General features: G+C 55.1%; 1 protein-coding gene across 2 annotated transcripts; it reads left to right on the forward strand.

The window, feature by feature from the left end:
* Positions 1-4,707: 4,707 nt before the first annotated feature.
* Positions 4,708-19,028, forward strand: LDLRAP1 (low density lipoprotein receptor adaptor protein 1). 2 transcript variants are annotated; one of them, XM_065650600.1, is made up of 9 exons: positions 4,708-4,860; positions 6,300-6,442; positions 7,632-7,744; positions 8,920-9,034; positions 11,384-11,456; positions 11,864-11,947; positions 13,474-13,604; positions 15,158-15,192; positions 17,078-19,028. In XM_065650600.1, the coding sequence occupies exons 1-9, from the start codon at positions 4,776-4,778 to the stop codon at positions 17,220-17,222; spliced, it is 924 nt and encodes a 307-aa protein (XP_065506672.1). In that variant the 5' UTR covers positions 4,708-4,775; the 3' UTR covers positions 17,223-19,028. The 2 variants fall into 2 exon arrangements, with proteins under 2 accessions (XP_065506672.1, XP_065506673.1); XM_065650601.1 differs by having other exon boundaries at positions 13,477-13,604.
* The last annotated feature ends 934 nt before the right edge of the window (positions 19,029-19,962 follow it).

Raw genomic sequence — 19,962 nt, forward strand, 5'->3', positions numbered from 1 at the left:
AGTTGCAGGGAGCAGAGTGAGAATCACAGAATCCCAGAATGTCAGGGGTTGGAAGGGACCTCGAAAGCTCACCCAGTCCAATCCCCCCGCCGGAGCAGGAACACCCAGATGAGGTTACACAGAAGGTGTCCAGGCGGGTTGGAATGTCTGCAGAGAAGGAGACTCCACAACCCCCCTGGGCAGCCTGGGCCAGGCTCTGCCACCCTCACCGGGAACAAGTTTCTTCTCATCTTTAAGTGGAACCTCCTGTGTTCCAGTTTGTACCCATTGCCCCTTGTCCTATCACTGGTTGTCACCCAGAAGAGCCTGGCTCCATCCTCCTGACACTCCCCCTTTCCGTATTGATCCCCATGAATGAGTCACCCCTCAGTCTCCTCTTCTCCAGCTCAGAGCCCCAGCTCCTCAGCCTTTCCTCACACGGGAGATGCTCCACTCCCTCCAGCATCTTCGTGGCTGCGCTGGACTCTCTCCAGCAGTTCCCTGTCCTTGAACTGAGGGGCCCAGAACTGGACACAATATTCCAGATGAGGTCTCACCAGGGCAGAGCAGAGGGGCAGGAGAACCTCTCTGACCTACTGACCACCCCCTTCCAATCCCCCCCAGGTCCCATTGGCACAGCACAGTTGGGGATCTGGGGGGGGGAGATGGAACATCACTTGTTCCGAGAGAGGTGGCTCTTGGTTCTGGCCAGGATGCAGCTCCAGGCGCCTTAAAGATCCTTAAACCCCTGACTTTTGGGTGGCAAAAGCTTTGGGATAAAAACATCCCCCAGCGCTGTGTTTAACAGCACCCGTTTGGCTGCTCTTAAATCAGTGTTTCATGCCAGATTTTGTTTCCCATCTCCAGCCTGGTGCTGCTTTCTGCCCGGCACTGATCCCAGCATCGAAGGCGCGTGTGGTGGCACCGGAGCTGGTCCCATCTGCAGCCTCTGCACAGGTGACACCGATTGCTGTGACCGATCCCCCGTGGGCGAGCGGTGTCCGAACATTCGCTGCAACCAACAGCAGCTCCTGGCTGAACACCGGTACGGTCAGACACTTATTTCTGCCAGATTTGATACTATGCCATTTATAACGTCCTCTCTCCACAGATCCCGAGCATGTTAATTGACTCATTAACAAAGTGTTAATGACTGTGGTAATTTAAGCCCTATCACGCCTATAAATTAGAGATTTTACGGGCGGACTGAAGCGGCGATGCGAGGTCTGGGTTGGTCGCAGCTCAGGCTCGTGGCGCTGGGGTGAGCTGAGGTGATGCTGGGCTGGCCAGAGCAGCTCAGCCCGTTCCGAGCGCGGCCGTGGGAGGACGAACGGCAGCTTTGTCATCCAGAGATGGGGAACGTCCCCCTGGCCAGCGACTCGTTTAATCAGGACAACCCGTGACGTTACGGCCAACAAGCGTCAATGAGAGCACATTTTGTAGTTGCCGGTGTTATTTTCTCCTTAATGAAATGTCAAGGGAAGGGAAAACAGCAGCAAATGTCAGCAATTGGTCTTTTATCACATAGACAGTTAAACAGCGGCCTTCTCAGCAAAGATGCCAATTTATGAGGAGGCAAACCTGGGGTGGGTTTGGCAGAGTGGAAGGAGCTTAGATTTCCATTAGTGATCACCTTTTAACCAGCCCCAGATATGCTAATTTGCTATAAACGCACTTTTGCTCTAAATATGAAGATAGTGGGGTGAGGGAGCACAGTCTGGGGAGCGTGCAGGGGCCCTGGCTGGGGCGTTGGCGGTTGGCACAACTTTGCTGACTTGATTAATCAAAGGAGGGAGCAAACGAGCACCCACCCTCACAGTAAAGCGTCACGACTGTCACTGAACTTGCGTCTGGGGCTGCTGCGTGTGCGTTGTAAAGATTGCTCCAAGGAAATCAGGGATGGCTCGCTTGGCTCTGGCCCCGCCAGCTGGGAAAACACATCAGCATTGCAAAAAAATGCAGAAGTTTCGCTGAAAAACTGCATTTATTTTGTTGTGATTCATGGATGCGAACACCGTGGCAGGGAGGGACAGCGGTGAGGATTTCTGTGTGTTTCCTGGGTAGAAGAGATGATGCTGGGTGTTAGAAACAGCGGAGAGGAGCAGCCCCACTGCTGCGGCACCGGAGGCACAAACTTGTTTGTTTTTGGTGACGCCGCAGAGCTGAAAATAACCTTGAGAGCCGGGGGCTCGTCAGGAGAGACGGCAATTAACGGGGAGATGGATGGGCGGCAATGGGCCGAGCGTGGCGGGGCTGGGGAGGTCAGCGCGCGGTGCTCACAGCGGGCGAGAGAGCGAGGATTCCAGAAAATCCCTGCTCTGCCACAGAAATAAAGAGATTTGACTTTGCTTGCCTGGCCCGCAGGACTGGGCAGTAGCAGGTAGATGAGTTTTGAGCTGCCTGATGCTCTGCCTTCCCAGGGAAAGATGACACTAGTAGTTTTTTTACCATTACAGGGATATTTTCAACTCAAGTGATGACTTTCAGGGAGATCGGCTTGGATGGCGCAGCCACGTTCGAGACCTTGGTTCGATAACTCCTCTCTCCCAGGCTGCTGTCGCTGTCCCCTCTCCAGTGTGAGTGGTGACACTTGACGAAATACATTCTGCTCCTCTCAGAGATGCTGCAGGCAGCAAAGCGAGGTGCAAACATCGGCACCAGTGCTGGGATTCAGGGGGAAAACTCACGCAGGGAAGGCAGCGCTGCAGCAATAACAACCAGAGGAATAGGAATACACCCGTGTGCCTTGGAAGGAGCTGGAAAGGTCAGTGCAGCGGTGGCTGTACCAGCGAGGATCACGGACGCTGCAGATCTTTCCCCGTCGGGATCGTGGCCAGTACCTGCCCTGTGAAACTGCGGCGGAGGAAACGATGAGGAAGCAGCAGAACAGCCCGCGAGCGAACCGGAGCGGGGTGCTGGGATATATTTAGGCAGCGGTGGTGCAAAATACAGAAATAGGAAAATAAATCATGGATGTGACCGATACCTGCCAAGCGGCTTTCTCAGGCTAGTTCATCAATGAATTAATTGCAAAGGCGTCTGCCGTAACTCGTCAGGTATTGGCGAGCGGGAAGCCCTCCGGTGCAACGCGGGCTGCTGGGTGGGAGCCGACTTCCATCCACGGTTTAGTGAAACGTTTGAGCCTGCGCTTAAAACCCTGGACCTCATTTAGGTCTAAGATTATGCTCAAAGTAAGCACATGCTTAAGTGAGTTGCTGCACGGAAATGGATCTATGTATATGCTTAAATTTGTTCCTGATGCAGCAGTTTTTCAGGTTTTTTGGTGTTTGCATGCTGCTCTGACATGGTTAGCCCTCCAGGGAAGCTGCTGCTTTCAAGTTTTGGTCACCATCCCCGGTGCTCAGGTTCAAACCAGGCACTCAATGGGGATGTACCAGCGGCACCGTCCTAATTTAGGCTGGGCTTTTTGAAGGAGAGATTGTGCCTAACCCTTCCACCACCGCTTGTGTCCTGCAGAGGGGAACCGGCCGCCGCCGTCTCCTGCCCCGCAGTTCACTTGGTGACTCATGTGTGGCTACAGACGTGAGAGGGGAATGTTAAAATTTCACTAAAAAGAGATTTTCAATTACACAAATGTTTCCGTGAATAATAGGCTTTGTAAGGCATTATTCTACAAATCCTAAGTATGGGGTTTAACCTCCTCATTATTATCCCTTTAATTTCGGAAAGCCTTTGAGGGCCTTAATCTTCCATACAATTATGTTCGGGCTGAGTTAAAAGCTGCGGTGACAGGGGGGTGGTGTGTGCTCGAGCCAACCTTTACCAAACACAATATTGAAATAGATTGCATTTTTTCATCCCAGCGCGGGGGCAACCTCTTGGGGTGAACACAACTTTGTTGATGTCGCCAAAGTGGGGTGATTTGAGTCGTGGGGCCCTGGGGAGGGGTTTCCTGCCCCAAACCCGTGTGGGACCCCACGGAAAAGGTGAAGGATCCCGTAGGAAAGGTGAGACCCCCGTGGGAAAGGTGGGACCACCGTGGGAAAGGTGGGGACACCCATGGGAAAGGTGGAGGACCCTGTGGGAAAGGTGGGACCCCCGTGGGAAAGGTGGGACCCCCGTGGGAAAGGTGGAGGACCCCGTGGGAAAGGTGGGACCCCCGTGGGAAAGGTGGGGACACCCATGGGAAAGGTGGGGACACCCATGGGAAAGATGAGACCCCCGTGGGAAGGGTGGGGACACCCATGGGAAAGGTGGAGGACCCCATGGGAAAGGTGGAGGACCCCGTGGGAAAGGTGGGACCCCCGTGGGAAAGGTGGGGACACCCATGGGAAAGATGAGACCCCCGTGGGAAAGGTGGGACCCCGATGGGAAAGGTGGGACCCCCGTGGGAAAGGTGGGGACACCCATGGGAAAGATGAGACCCCCGTGGGAAAGGTGGGACCCCGATGGGAAAGGTGGGGCCCCCATGGAGCTGGTGTTCGCTGCCCCCCCGCAGGTGTTTGTAGGGTGGGGATCTCGGAGGTCTCCAGCGGGAAAACTATGGGGAGCACCAGATCCCCTCATCCTGGGGGGAGCTGCAGCTTTCGGGGCTCCCCCAGGTCTCCGCAGCCTCTCGGGGTCCCCGCAGCGCTGCGGGTCCCCGGCTCCGCTCACACACAGCGGGGACCCCCGCGCAACTCCGGGACCCCCCCCGCGGGGCGTGGCCCGAGAGGGGGCGTGGCCGTTTGACGTCACGGCGCCGCGATTTGCATACGGGCCCCGCCCCCGGACGCGGTCAGCGGTGGCGCCGCAGGAAAGTTTGCGCCGGGAGCGGGGCCGGGGCCGGGAGCGGGATGGACGCGCTCAAGTCGGCGGGTCGGGCCCTGCTGCGGAGCCCCAGCGTCCACAAACCCGCCTGGGCCGGCGGCCGACACAAGAGTGAGACCCGTCGCCCCTAGCGCTTCTCCCCTTGTCCCGCACCCCCCTTGTCCCGCACCCCCCTGCTGCCTTCCCGCCTCTATCCCGCTTCTCGCCTCCCCTGCACCCACTTTTTTCCCACTTTGAGCCTCCTCTTCTTCCCTTCTGCGTCCCCTTTTAACCACGTCCAGCCCTGTCTGCTCCCCCCGCTTTTTGCCGTGCCCCCCGCACCCCCTTTCTGCTTCGCTCCTCTCGCACCCCTTTTTCACCCCTCTTGCTGCCCCCCACTTTGTTCCCCCCACTTGCACCCACCTTCCCCCGTGCAGCAGCGGGGCGGGTGGTTGGGGGGGCCGTCCCCGTCCCCCAGGCCGAGCGCTGGAGCCCATCGGGCGCTCGCTGGCCTCGTCCCACCGCTGGCTCCGGCATGGGATCGATGGCCCTGGGCGAGCGGCCACTCGGTCCCGCTGCGGTCGGGAAGTGGGGACCAGCCCCGCTGGGAGTGGTGCCGGGTTTATGGTTTATCTCCCGTCTCGCCTTTGCTGGGAGGCTGAGTCAGCCGGGGTGTCCCCAGGGCTGCGTGTCCCCAGGGCTGCGTGTCCCCAGGGCTGCGTGTCCCCGCAGCCCTGCTCTCCCGCTGCAGACTTGCAGGGAGCCGCGGAGTTTTGGCCCCGTCGCTCGGAGGTGGCTGAAGGAGGCTGGAGCCTTCAGGGATGTGTTTTGGGCTCCGAGAGCCCTGGTGCTCCCCAGGGCCGCGGGCACCTCGGGAGGGCTGTGGTTTGTTCCTGCTCAAAGCAAGACCTTCCTTAAACACGACCCCTGCAGATCCTGGGTTACCAGCTCAGTGTCTGGAGATTAGATCCTGTGGTGCGATTCCAGGCTTAGGAATACCCGCCTGACTTCCAGCTTGGTCCCAAACATATTTCTTGTGTTTAGGACCCTCTTTCTCACCCCCGGTGCGTAAGGGTGGTCTGAGGGGAGAGCAAAGTCCACCCTGGTGAAGCTTCACCCCCGCAATGGGCTCCTGGGGGCTGTTGGTGACGGATTTAGCAAGTGGCAGCACATCACCTGGGTCCCTGCGGCTCTGCGTGGGCTTAGCTCGCGGCAAATCCCGGCTTAGCCTCTGCGGGCAGGTGACGGTTTGCACAGGGTCGGGTCATTGCCGTGCGTGGGGTGGCACCGAGCCCTCCCCTGCTCGGGATCCCCTTGGTTATGGCGTGGGCGATTAAACTGGGGAGCTTATGGATCTCAGAGGCTTGCTGCCATTGGCTGTGGCTTATGGAAAATATTTTGGGGGGTCGTTCTTCCCCTAAGGAGAAGCAGCACCAGGAGCTCCCAGCCACCGGAGGACAGGGGTCCAGGCAGTAGCTAAACCATCGTGCTCATACCTAAACCCTTCCTCGAGGCTTGATGGGTATCCTGGTGTATTTGGGAATCTCAGAGCCTCTTTGTTGCCTCTCTAGAGCTCCCGGAGAACTGGACCGATACCCGTGAGACGCTGCTGGAGGGGATGCTCTTCAGCCTCAAGTACATGGGCATGACGCTGGTGGAGCAGCCCAAGGGAGAGGAGCTCTCTGCAGCCGCTGTCAAAAGGATCGTGGCCACCGTGAGTGTCTGTGCTGGGGTGGAGCTCCGTCTCCTCCTGCTCAAACAAGTCTTGTCACAGGGGAAGAGTTTCAGCAGCTCTGTCTGTCTGCGGGCTGGGGGTGTCAGGATTGCAGGTCCAGCCCTCCCAGGGCTGAGCAGGCAGCTGGTGCTGTGGGTAGAAATGCAGACAGTGGCGCTGGGAAACCTTCGGGACCAGCCCCAGCCCGTGGATGGGGCAGCTGGTGTTATGTATCTGAGCTCTGGCTCCCTTGATAAGCGTTGGGTGACCCTGGGTGTGGGAGAAGGCTGTGACCTGCTGGAATCAGCCGTCCCCGGGGTCATCGCTCCCCGTGCGCGGCAGCGACGGCGTTTGGAGCGCGGCTGGCGTGTGACCGAGAGCTGGCACGCAGTTCTGGGTTTTCCTTCCCTGGATTTGGAGGGTTAAGAGGAGAAGGGATCAGGACACCTTGCTCCGATTCCCAGCCCGTGCAGCCGCTGTCCGGCTGTAAGCTCTGATGCAGAGGGACCCATTTTCAGCCATCCTCTAACACCAAGCCTCCCCGGAGCCCCTGCTCACCGGGCTCCAAGTAAAATTAACGCTTCTTCAAGCCCTTATAAAACTGAACAAGGCAAAGGCCCAATCGTACAGTTAACCGTCGTAAAACTCAATGGGGTGGTGAACTGTGCTGGGTAACGACGGATCCGTCCCTGGCGTGTGCTGAGCTGGACGGGAGGGGAGCGCTCGTGTGAAACAGGAGCCGCTGGCGGAGCCTTTCACGTCTGCTCTGACCGACCGAGAACGGAGCCTTTAAATAAAAGCCCTGGGCTGAACCCAGCACCGGCCGCCGGCTGCTCTGGATGTGGCTCAAGTGAGGTCCCCAGGGAGCTGAACGCAGCCTGGAGGCTGAACGCACGAGGCTCGTAAATAAGAGAAATCCTCTCTCGTGGAGGGGCTGGGCTGGAAGCGCCTCCCCGTGCTGTGGGGTGGAGGGTTTGTGTCCGTGTCTCGTTAATCCAGCAAAAATCACTGCTTCAGGGAAGGAGAAGTTTTAATGAGTGCCTTATCACACCTGGTAGTAAATTCAGTCTCTAGTTCTAACAAGCGCTGTTAATATGCCTATTAGGTAGCACAAATCTCTGCTCGTGTACATTTGGATGTATCGGTGTCAAAAGCCTGTAACTTTCCTCTCCTTCTTTTCCTTCCAAAGGCGAAAGCGAGTGGAAAGAAACTGCAGAAAGTGACTCTGAAAGTCTCGCCCAGAGGGATCGTGTTAAACGACAGCGGAACGAATGAGCTGATCGAGAACGTCTCCATATACAGGTGGGTTATGGGGCGCACTTCAGTGCTCTGGTCCCCACCCCGGCTGAGCTGACGTCTCGCTGTCCATCACATCTTGATGGAAAGCGATGGTGAGGGAAAGGAGGGTAGTCGCTAAATTTAAGGTAAATTTATATCTAGTGCGATAAGCAGCCAGCCAGAGGCGAGGAAAGGTGTGGTGAGCCTGGAAGTGTCTTATGTGCGGAGCACAGATCTGTCTGCTCTGGGCCCCTTGGCTAAACGTGGGGCAGGGAGCGCTGGGTTGGGGCTCTCTCTCTAACCAACTAACCCGCTTGCTTTTCTCCGCTGCAAACTAAGCAGCCGCGGGTGCTGAACCCCAGCCCTGCGCTGCAGATAAACCCGCTGCTGAGGGGCAGAGCCGGGCCAAGCGGCCACGAGTGCGGTCACACCGAAATCGGGGTCACGGCGCTGGTGTAGAAGCAGGCAGAGCCGGGGGGTCGGGATTTGCAGATGCTGCCTTAAATTCTGCTCGGATGCCGTAACATCCTGTTCCTCGCGGTCAGCGCTTGTGTCCGAGCGTCCCCCCGAGCGGTCGGCTGAGGTCAGCGCGTCCCAGACAGGCTGTGGATGTGCGACTGGTGCTGCTCCCGGAGATGCTGGTGCTGTGGGTCACGGCGAAAGCTGGGCTCTGTGCGGGGGGGTTCACCTCCCCGTTCTGCAGCCCCAGGGCTTTCCTCTAACACCTCCGCTGTCTTCTCTTTGGCTTTTCTACTCACCGGGGAGATGCAGCCCTTTCCTTCCCTGGTTTGAGCCTCAAGATTAAACTGTAGGCTGAGAACACATCCTTCTCTCTCCTTGCGAGCTTCTCCTCTAAAGAAAATCTTCCGGAGTCTCTTCCGAAGGCAGAGCCTTTACCTTCTCTAACCTGTCCATTCCCGCGAGCTGAAACATTTTCTCTTCTCTCCGGCCTCTGCGTGTGATCCGTGTGGTTCACACCGTGGCTGCGGGAGCTGCTCAGGCTTCTCTTACGCTCGAGCCAGCGGCATCGACTCCTCAGCTTTGGGAAGGAGTTCCGTGAACCCTGGTAACGTTCCCGTGCTCCCTCTGCCTTCCCTGCCCGGCCCTGGCGCAGGCGCTCGCTGGCAGCTCAGAGGAGGGGTTGCTCCATCTCCCTCGCACGCAGTGCCCCGGACAAGACGTTTCGTTCTGTCTTTCAGGATATCCTACTGCACGGCAGACAAGATCCACGATAAAGTGTTTGCCTACATTGCCCAGAACCAGCTCAATGAGAACCTGGAGTGCCATGCCTTCCTCTGTACCAAACGGAAAATGGTCAGTCCAGAGGAAGAACTGGGGATGTGGCTGTAGGAGGAGGAAGCAGAGAGGGGGCTGCGCTGGTGAGATAACGGCTCTGCCCTCGTTAGAGCAGGGGGGGCCCTGCCCAGCATCCCGCCCCCGTTGCCATCGCGCTCTCGGGCGGGCGTAACGCCGGGCTGGATTCAGCCTGTCATATCAGCTGCTAAAAGCTTACCTGGGGTGGGGGCGAGAGCACCCAGCCCTGCACCCGCACCTCAACTGCCCCCGCCGGGCTGCTGGGATGAGGTGCTCGGGGACGTGGGTCGGTGCCAGGGTTGGGCTAACGGTTGGACCCTGAGCTTGAGGGTCTCTTCCAACCAAAACGATTCTATGATTTCTACGTCTTGCTATGGAAAGGCAGGTCAGACCCGCCGCCCCCAGAAATCCTTCCCCTGGTGCCCGTTGCAAGGCTGGAGCAGAGGGCGGGATCTCCCGAATTTGCAGGGACACAAACCTCCAAGATCCGTTCCCACCCAGAGCATCCTAGCGCGATGATTCCTGCGTCCTTACGAGCATCCCTGTGCCCGGAGCACAGCGGCCACAGCTCTCTTAATATTCTGCACTCCTCCCGGCTTTTTTTTTCTCCGGGGAGAGAATAATGGAAGCTACAAGTTGTCTCTCCTTTCCACAGCGTGCGCTCCCATCCTTGCACGGCAAAGATAAGCCTTGCTCCGCAAATTAAAATTTAAATCTCGCCAGTGCTAAAAGAATTATCTCAGTGGTACATCGGCTCAGTGGGTCTCCCTCCAAATGAAGTTCTCCAAGGCCTTTTGTGGCAAAACTATATATATATATATTTTTTTTTTCTTTTTCCTTGTCTTTAAAATGCATGAACATCATGCTGGTCAGACGATGCTCTGCTCCCAGACCAGGGACTGTCCCTGCCCCAGGGCAGTGTCCCTGAGTGTACACACAGCCACCAGTCACAGGCATATAATTAGTCCATATTTTTAGTTCATGGATAATTCTCAACGGTAGCTGGGTCTATTAAACTTGATTCAGATGCGACAGCTTAAATTGTAAACAGCTGTGAGGAGTTTCATACTTAATTACCATATTTAAGTTTTTGCCATAAAGCGTTCGCACTTCCATCAAAGTTGTAAATAGCTCTGACATTCAAATGAGCTCTCCTGCTTTGCAAAGCTTAATTGGCAGCGAGAGCTCTTATGCAGGAGCGCCCGGATTTTGGGGGATGCCCGTGCCCCGTTGGCGCTGCCCCCACATCTCCATACCAGGGCTGCGGGTTGCGGACCCGGATCTGGGTTTGTTTAGTTTGCAACTTCGTAAAAACAAACTCGTGCCTCAAGGCTGGTGCGGCGCGCCAGCCTTGCGGAGCGTAATTTGTTATCTCCTTGCACTTAAACTGCTCGTGAGCGCTGCCTTCTCCTAATGAAAGTGGCATTTATGGCGCTATTTATACATCTCCAGCAACTCGGGCTATTTAAGGTGGTGCGGGGGGGTTAATGCTGCTCAGGCTCTTGGTGCGGGGAGGAGTGGAGGGACTGAAGGTGAAGGCGTCCCCGCTCCTGCTGCCCTGGCTGTTGTGTAGATGCGGTTCTCAGGACGTGGGTCAGTGCCAGGGTTGGGTTAACGGTTGGTCTCGGTGATCCTCAGGAGCTTTTCCAACCAAAACGATTCTAGGATCCTGTGAAAATAAACTCGCGCTGTTGGTCTAAGGCAGCAAGATGCCAGCTTCACTCGGGATAGACCCCGAGATAGCCTTCGCTCTGCCTCCAGGATTGCTCCCTCTTGGGCAGAGCTGCAGTTTTGTGGTGTTTTACCCCTTCGCCTGTTGCTCTCGGGGCGTCCTCGTGCGCGGGGTTGCGTGAAGCACCGGGGAGGGCGCCCTGGCTCCGCTGTGGTCCAGGGCTCGGCCCGGGCACTGGTTCCCTTTGAGATGCTGGTGGTTCTGGTGGGTGATGCTCAGCCCTGGAGCCGTGAGGACGAGCCCGGGGCCGTGCGGCACTTGCGCTTGTGTAGATCTCGGCTTGGTGTGGGACACGCGAAGAGCTGCACGTGCCCCGCGGTCAGGAGCGGCTCTTCTGTCCCGGTCCGTCAGCGCGGTGCCTGTGACAGCCACATCCCTGCTCTTCCACCTTCCCGTTGCACCTAAAGGTGTGTCTGCAACGAGCTGCGTGTCCTGCACAGGCAAAATCTCTGCTTCCATCTATATTTGATAGTTCCCCAGCCAGGCAGGGAGTGTGCGGAGCAGGGGACTGTTTGGACCCAGGTTAACATGAATCTGCAAAGCAAAACCTCCAAATGACGTAAATCTGCCCGAGGTTAACCCGCTGATTAACGTGCTGCTCACCGCTGTCTTTCCAGGCACAAGCTGTCACCCTCACTGTAGCCCAGGCCTTCAAAATCGCATTTGAGTTCTGGCAAGCAGCTAAGGAAGGTGAGTCTTTTTTCTTTCTTCGCACCCAAGAATTCAAGGGATGACTTTGGGTTTTTTCCAGCTTTCGAGTGCCTTTTCCCCTCGCCTTCCAAATTAAGGCTGGTCCAAGCTCTGGTGTGATTTAAGGCATCTTCCAGGTTTCTCTCGACAGCCTTGTAAATCCAGCCGAGTTTTGGCTGCGTTTCTGTCTCGCAAGTGGGATGTGGAGTCCTGGTGCTGCCTGTGGCACCTCAGCGCTGTTGCTGCCGGGATTTTCGCTTTATGAGGTTATAAAACGTACCCAGAGCCTGGGCTGCTGTGGGTACCAGAGACCTGGTGGCCCATCCTAGCTGTCCCCTCTGTCCCTCCTTCCTAAGGCTTGCGGGGAAGCTCTCCATGGGCAGTGACGGGGTCTCCTTCTTTTGCAGAGAAGGAGAAACGGGAAAGGTCCGTCTTGGAAGGAGAAGGGACGAGCAGCCCCAGCTCGGAAGCCCCTGCCCGTCCTGACACACGTAAGTCCCCAGCAGCAGAGCTTGGCCTTGGGCTCGGGGATGGGAACAGCCCCAGGTCCGCGGGGTTTTCCTTGGATGGGACTTTGAAGACCAGCGAGGAGCAAACGCTTTTGTTGTAGCGGAGATGTTGCCCTTGGCAGATGACTTGGGATGTGGTGGCCGCCATCCTTCCGTCTGCCCCTTAAATATCTCGTGCAGCCCCTCATACACAGCTGTTGCCACCCCAAATCCATTTACTTCTACCCAAAGCAAATTGGCCATAATGTCCTTATGAGCTTAGCGTGGACCCGCACATCTCGAATTTGATTTTGGGTTTGTCTTGGACCCAAAACGCTTGCTATCCCTTCAGCTGAAGGAGATAGACGTCCAGGTGCCGCTCTGTCTCTGGCTCCCCCAAGGAAGGAAAGGCATGTGAAAATAAAACAATTATATTTTAAAACCTCATAATTCAGTGCCAGGCCGTGGGTCCTCTGCTGCCTCTGAAACGCAAGACGCGTAGCCAGGGAGAAGTGGGACAAAAGGCTAATCTCTCTTCCGTGCTGGCCACGGAGATAAGAGGATTTGGCGCAGAGGAAAACAGCATTAGACTGGGCTTCCTTCCAGGCTGGCACATCTTGTTTCTTCGTGTGAAGGCCGAGGACTGGAGGCATCCGTCACAAGCACATGGGGATAGATGGGGCGGGGGCAGGAACGGGTGCAGGACCGGGCTCCGGTGTCTGCCTGGGGGTGCTGGGGGACACGTCTGCATCGCCCTTGCTGCAGGGTGATGGGGAGGGAGCAGCCCAGCCCGCGGTGTCCCCGCAGCCCCCGGGCTACAAACCGCTCGTCACCCAGCGCAGGGTTTGCCCTCAGTCCTGTAAAATAATGATGCAGCTTTGTAAGATGCTGGATCGATGCTGTGGGCTGAGCTGAGGATATTGTCTGGGGTCCGTTCCCACCCTGAGCTAAGAAACCCTGGAGCTGGGATGTCCTGGGACTGGGGTGTCCTGAGGTTGGGATGTCCCGGGATTGGGATGTCCCAGGATCGGTGTGTCCTGGGGTTGGGATGTCCCGGGATTGGGATGTCCCAGGATCGGTGTGTCCTGGGGTTGGGATGTCCCGGGATTGGGGTGTCCTGGGGTTGGGATGTCCCGGGATTGGGCTGTCCCGGGATTGGGATGCCCCAGGATCGGTGTGTCCTGGGTTTGGGTTGTCTCAGCTTTGCCTGGGGCTGATCCTGACTCACCCTGGACATCAACACGTACCCAGGAGCCTCCCCCGATGGCTGCTGGGGGGACGAGCCGGCCGATCCTCCCCTGCATCCCTGTCCAGAGGGTTTCAGGTGCCCGAACTGAGCATCACAAATGACTCAGGCTGAACCCACCTCCCCAGCTCCTGCATGCTAAAGTTTGGGGCCATCCTGAAGGAACTGGGTGCAACTCTTTGATTCCCCTCTTGAGGGGAAGCGATGGCTGCTAAAAGGCTTGTTGTCATGTCATCTCTGTTTTCCCCTCCCCTGCCTCACTCCCTCTCTGCTCTTTCCACAGCAGCAGCCACGGGGAACTTGCTGGATTTAGAAGATCCTGCCAAATCAGCCCTGACCAGCAGCGCAAACTCCCCGCGCTTAGATAACAGCATGTTTGGGCCCAGCTCCTCTGTAAATAACAACGTGGTGTGGGTAAGTGTGTGCCCGGGGCACCGTGACATCTGCTGAGCCGGGGGGTGCGATGCCACCTCCGTCTCGTGTGTTCCGGGTCCCATCACGGGGCTTTTTCTTGGATAAACCCCCCGGGAGCTCTGGGCCTCGCGCAGGGTTTCAGTGTCCTGCTCAGAACGATCGATCGGTGTTCGAGTACCCACTGCCCTTTTTAGGCTCTGTAAATAAACGAACGAGACTGCGAGGCACTCTGAGAAACGCCGCTGTCAGATAATGGAATATTACTTATTCTGGAGCAGCATTTCTCAGTGGTTTGTCACTTAATTGAGAGACCACCTAACTGCTCTGTTCAAGGGAAAAAATCGTTACATTGATGGCTTTTGTTTACCGTTCACTAAAACCAGGTTATATTTTTGTTCATTATTACTCTTATTTTTCCCTCGTTCTTGTTTGCAGCTGTATCTTGCTTGTGTGAGCACAGACGGCTGCTCTAAAAAGTCCTCAGTCATCTGGCTTAATTGTTTCATGGACCACTAGTAGAAAAATAACGCCCCAGCCCACGTGCATCCATAGGGGAATCTCCTCCCTGCCCAAGTGCTCCAGCACCAACCGGGCTGGGGCTGATCCCTGAAGCCCCACTTGACCTGGGACCTCGTCCCCACCACGTGCCGTCTTTAAAAACACGCTAAATTTTGGAGAATTGAATGATAAAGGCCTTTGCCTGCAGCCTGTTTCTTGAGTCTGTTGGGTCTGGCTTTTCAGGTTAAACCTGAAGATCAAGTCTAAGTTGTATCAAATCCTGGAGGTTTATCACTGGTCTCCGATCCCTCCTTTCTTGCAGAGCTTTCATATTTTACATATTACATTAAGTCTGTAAGTGCATCGGAAGATTTGGGGAATAGTCAAGTCTGTCCGTAGCAAAGCCCCCGCAGAGCCCGCCTTCCCGCACAGAAAACCTTTCCTCCCCGAGCAGCTCAAATGCCTTCCCTGGGAAACCTTCAGAGCAGATCAGAGATCAAGGATCCCAGAGTCACTTCCCAGCAGCGCGGGCTCCCCCCGTGCTGGTGCAGACACGTTTTCCACGTTCCCGACCCCAAAAAGCCCCGATTTGCCTGGAGCATCTTGCCGAGCTCTGTCCGGGTCCCTGCTCGTCGCAGGAACCCGCATCGTGCGGGCTGTGGTTAACCCGGGAGTGGGACGTGCTCCAGCTGATGGGCCAGATCAAGCCTCATTAGCCTGGTTTGGAGACGATGGGAAAGGGCCAAGTCCGCGTCCCGTCCCTGGGCTGCGAGGGGAGCGCAGCGTCCCCAAACCCAGGGGACCCCAGCCCTGGGATGGCTCTGAGGACGCCTGGACCACCCAGACTTCCACCTCTCACCCTGCGGCTTGTGCAGAGGGTGAGATAAAACCTGCCTGAGGAGGCAGATCGCTGAGTGTTGCTTTAGGTACTCGGAAGTCAATATATACATTTATTATTATCTGCCGTGATCAAGTGTGGAGCGAGATCTCTAAATGCTCTTTTGTGGGTTCTCTTAGCAACTGCTTCTCTCTCTCTTTTTATCTCTTTAACAAAGGAAATGGATGATGGGCTCGACGAGGCGTTTTCAAGGTAATTCTAATGACTCCCTTTACAAGTTCACGCCACCGGGGACTGGCCCAGGGGGACTTGACTAGTGCCTGGCTTTTAATAACGCTGCTGATCTAATCAGCCGCTGCGATCTGACCTAGGCAGCTGCCCCATCAGTGCCTCAGCTGCTAATTGAAAGATAGGCTTTGAGGCTGGCTGATAAGCCAAATATTTTGACAACCTTTTAAGGATGGAGAGAGGCTGTATGTGATAGGGAATTTAATTCCCCAAGCAGCTGGCGTGTCCGCTTCTGTTTGCCGGGACGGGTTGAGGCTGCCTGTTTCCAGCCCCTGTGATAAGTGTGGTGATGCTGGTCCCAGCTTCTGGCACGGGGGACTTTCTCCTCCTTCACCTCTCCGTGAGGTTTAGACAAACCCTGGGACCTTGTCCCCATCTGTCCCCAAACCAGCAGCAGCTGCCGAGGGCAGCCACTGCCCCGCCGGTCCCTGTTGCAGCCGCGGTTGCATCAGGGTGACTCTGACGCACCGATTTTGAATTTGTGCGCCTGAGCACGTTCAGAGCCCGTGGCCGTAACTTCTTGTGGCTCAGTTCGCTTTCCAATCCACATCACGAGCTTCGCTGCACGCGCACGCCGAGCGATCCAGCAATGTTAAACAAATGCGTTTTCTTTCGGGTGAGCTTTCCCGTGAAAAGCGTGTGAAGCTGCCCAGGCGGCGCGAGCTGCGGAGGACCCGGTTTGGGCAAAAAGCTGCCCTGGGTGCAGATGCTCCGGGCGGCAGAGAGATGCTGAAAGAGGGAGTGGGATGGTCACGGGGCTGAGCCCGACACCATCACCTCCCCGAGAGCCGCTCGTCTCCGCCGGGACTTGCAGCAGTGCAAAAACCGCACGCTCGGCCCCGAGGACACAGACCTTGCATCTTGCTGGGCTCTCAGGAGCGATTTACAGCTTCCATTTCCATGGCAGCCCTGTCCCAAGTCGTGTTTGATAAAGGGGCCGCTTGAATTTACGTCTTCGTGTTGTCTGTTTTCCTCACCTCTGCTCCTTGCCCTACTTAATTAAGCAGATGTTGGTCGCGGTCTTTTGTTTCGCGTTGCTGGATGCCGAGCTGTCGCGTCACCCTCGGCCTTCTGGTGACTCAGTATCTGGTCTGTTCATCCACCGAGGCAGACGCATCTCTGCCGCAACACCATCGCTGGTCTTTTTTATTAAGAAACATGCATGTGGCTAGTTTAATCTGAGGCTTATTGGACACCTCTGGATGAATCACCAAATATTTGAGTTAACCTTTTGGCCCTGGGAGAACTGATGCTGCAGAGTTGCGTTTTCATCCAGGTATTTAACAACACAACAACAAACGGGGGCTTGTGAGGTTTTGCGAAACATCTGGGATGCGCTGAGATGAAGCCCCATTAAAGCTGACCCTGCGGGCTCTTAAGCATCATCTGAGTCCTGCTGGGTGTTAACCCAAAGCGTTAAATCTTCGGGCCGGGGAGTCGAGGGGCAGCGTTACAGACACCGCGCGCCCAGCCGCACCGCCACAAAAACTGAGTCATTGCAACGAGGCTGCTCCTTGGGTCAGCAGAACCTTTACGCTGAGATAAGATCCCAGCTCGGGGGGAGGCAAACGGCATATTCTGCCAGACCATTAATATACGGGATGGCCAGGCTGCAAATTCCCTGGATGCCTGTAGGGGAAACGTTATCATAAACCAGCAGCGAAGCTTGCAAGAAACTTGAGAGAGCTGCAGATGTTACGTGCCAGCTCTCCCCTTGCTGAGTTATTTCACTCCGTTGAAGGATTTTGAAATGCGGACCTGCAGCGAGGGTTCGGCATTACGGATGCGTTGAGCATCCAGGCTGTAAACTGCACGGATTTATGTTCTTTCTGCTTTTCTCCCCTCTCAGACTGGCTCAGTCGAGGACGAACCCTCACGTCCTCGACACGGGACTGACAGCTCAAGACATCCAGAGCGCGGAAACGCTCTCACCTGTGGACTGGAACAAAATAGATTCCACCGCAGGCGAGAAAGATGATCTGTTCATGTTTTGAGGTCAAATGCATCTAAGAGCTGACAAGAGAATAACCACTAAAGGTCTGGGGACTGAATGGTGCCGTTTCAGGTGCCGTACGCCAGGGACTCCTCTGAGGGCTCTTCACCAACTCAGACGATGTTACAGCACAGTTCAGACCAAAGCTTTAGAAATCTAATGCAGATTTTTATACCTTGCTTTTATCTAAACCACAAGATGCTCTTGAGCATATTTATTCACAGCCATTATGGTTTACATTTATTATTGGAAGGTGTGTAGAGCATCTACAGGATTAGGTGGCGATATACCAGGGAAGAATCTTCAGCAGTGCCTGTTCCTCTCTGCAAAAAGACTATGCAACACCAAAGGCTCTCCGTGTGTCCTTGTCTAGACAAAGGTCTGCAGATGCAAATGCAATTGCAAGCACAACTGTTACTAATCCCCGGGTTTTTGAACCACACATGGCCCTCCGAGGCGGAGGGGAGATTTGCAGCAGCTGCTGACAGCGTTAAAATCCAGGAGGTAGCAGAGATCTGGCTTTTGTTGTGAATGTCTGTGATACTCTCACAGTTGTCAATCACCCCGGCGGGTTCTGGCTGCTTCTTCGCCAGCTTCATACGGGAATTGACCCTTTTTTTTTAACCCAAAGACTCTATATTGCACTTTAAAACTTGAACTGAAAGCAACGGTCCGAATTGTCAAGGTAAGCAGTGCCTGTAACTTCTCTTCAGAAGCTATTTACCCAAAAAAACCCCAAACCGGCAATGCTGCAGGGCCGATTCCAAACTGGTTACTCCCGTGCGCCGTTTCTGATGCGACTCGGAACATTAAGGCTCCGTTGCGCCGTTGGCTTTAGAAGCAAAACCACCAGGGATTTACCATTTGTCGTTGGAAGTCGGAGGTTGGGGAACCCGGGAGCTCGATAGCTCCGTGTTCCTTGTGCTGCCGAGCCGGTTGGGCCGTTCATGCCTTTTTACCGTCTCAACACCATTCGGTTGGTGTTCGCTCGATAGACTCCAATGGAACTGGATGAGGCAAGACCAATTACTGTGTGTTTTAATTAGCGAGAGGTGCCCCATTCAGCAGCACCCCGATCGTCTTCCCCCCAACAGCCGTGACTCCCGGGAGCCCAGGGATGCTGTTTTCATCTGGAATTGAACATAAGTAATGGAGGTATAAAGCTTATGCCAATTAAAAGATTAAGTTTAATGATCCTAAATAGTCGCACCGACAGTTTGCAGTGTTTGTGGCCTTATGTGAAGTATACTAATCTGTTTTAAAGATTTGTAACTTGGTTTTGAAACACTAATTCATTCCCCAGATAGCTCTTTATAACTGTTAAAACTGCTTGCAGAAAAAAAAAAAGAGAAAAAAAAAGGAAAAACCTCTTTGTCGGCTGTAAGAATTTATTAGGAAACAGCTGAGTGACTCTTAACTTAGATTTGATTTTTTTTTTACCTTAAGTGTTATTGTGATAAGGTATCGAGGACTTGCGAAGCTGACTCATCATGTCTCTGAATAAAACGTGCACTCTGTTTATCCTGCAAAATTGTGTTTAAAGCAATTTGACATCTTGAAATGACGGTGCCCGTGACTTACTTGATTTTATGTGTAGCATCATTCTCTCGTGATTGAAGGAATCACTCAAATTTTGTCCGTGCTGCAGAGACACATGGCAGAGACATGAACCCATTGCCTGAGCAATTCTAGAGACTCTAGGAGCATATACCGAAATGCACAATACTATATACGTATGTACATAGTTTTTTAAGAGAACCTGCTGTAAAGATTATCTGTACTGAGGAAAATAAAACTTCTACCATTTTTTGGAGTGTCTGTGCTGGGTGACTTTATTTTTGCTGTTGGCCTTTTAATGTGTAGAAGCCTTTGTATTTCTAACTGTTTGAGTTTGCTCTCTCCCATGATGCAGCTTGGAAACATCCACGGAGGTTTGTGTCAGTCAGAAAAGCCTTTCCAGGGCCATGCCGGTGGGAAGACACTGCGGTTGGACACCAGCCTGTGGGAAGGGCTTGTGGGGCTGGATGCGGCCTCGCAGGATGTGCAGAGGATGCACAGAGGGATGTGCAGAAGATGCACAGAGGATGCACAGGGGATGCACAGAGGGGTGCACATTGGATGCAGAGAGGATGCACAGAGGGATGTGCAAAAGATGCACAGAGGTTGCACAGGGGATGCGCATTGGGATGCGCAGAGGGATGCACAGAGGGGTATGCAGAAGATGCACAGAGGTTGCACAGGGGATGCGCAGAGGGATGCGCAGAGGGATGCACAGAGGGGTATGCAGAAGATGCACAGAGGTTGCACATGGGATGCGCAGAGGGATGCACAGAGGGGTATGCAGAAGATGCACAGAGGTTGCACAGGGGATGCGCAGAGGGATGCACAGAGGGGTATGCAGAAGATGCACAGAGGTTGCACATGGGATGCACAGAGGTTGCACAGAGGGATGCACAGATTGATGCACGGGGGATGCATAGGGGATGCACAGAAGGATGTGCAGAAGATGCACAGGGGACGCACAGAGGGATGTACAGAGGGATGCGCAACAGCCCCTCCCTGCCAAGCCCCCGTGTCGCTGGATCAGCCCGCGGGTAAGCGTGTGACAGGATGGGAAGGGGAAGTCGGTGCTTTGGTCTCATCCATGGGTAAACGTGGTGCTGCTCCCACCAAAACCCAAAATCTCTTAATGGGTGAGACTTTGAGTCACTGTGCAAAGTGCTTCTCCCCTGGGGGGGAGT

This window comes from Caloenas nicobarica, chromosome 23 (assembly GCF_036013445.1).
Source record: "Caloenas nicobarica isolate bCalNic1 chromosome 23, bCalNic1.hap1, whole genome shotgun sequence".
In the NCBI taxonomy this organism is placed as follows: domain Eukaryota; kingdom Metazoa; phylum Chordata; class Aves; order Columbiformes; family Columbidae; genus Caloenas; species Caloenas nicobarica.

Coding starts and splice junctions, on each gene's coding strand:
- LDLRAP1 (XM_065650600.1), top strand. CDS start 4,776: ATGGACGCGCTCAAGTCGGCGGGTCGGGCCCTGCTGCGGAGCCCCAGC. Junction 6,443..7,631: donor TCAAAAGGATCGTGGCCACC/GTGAGTGTCTGT, acceptor TTCCTTCCAAAG/GCGAAAGCGAGTGGAAAGAA. Junction 11,948..13,473: donor CCCTGCCCGTCCTGACACAC/GTAAGTCCCCAG, acceptor CTCTTTCCACAG/CAGCAGCCACGGGGAACTTG.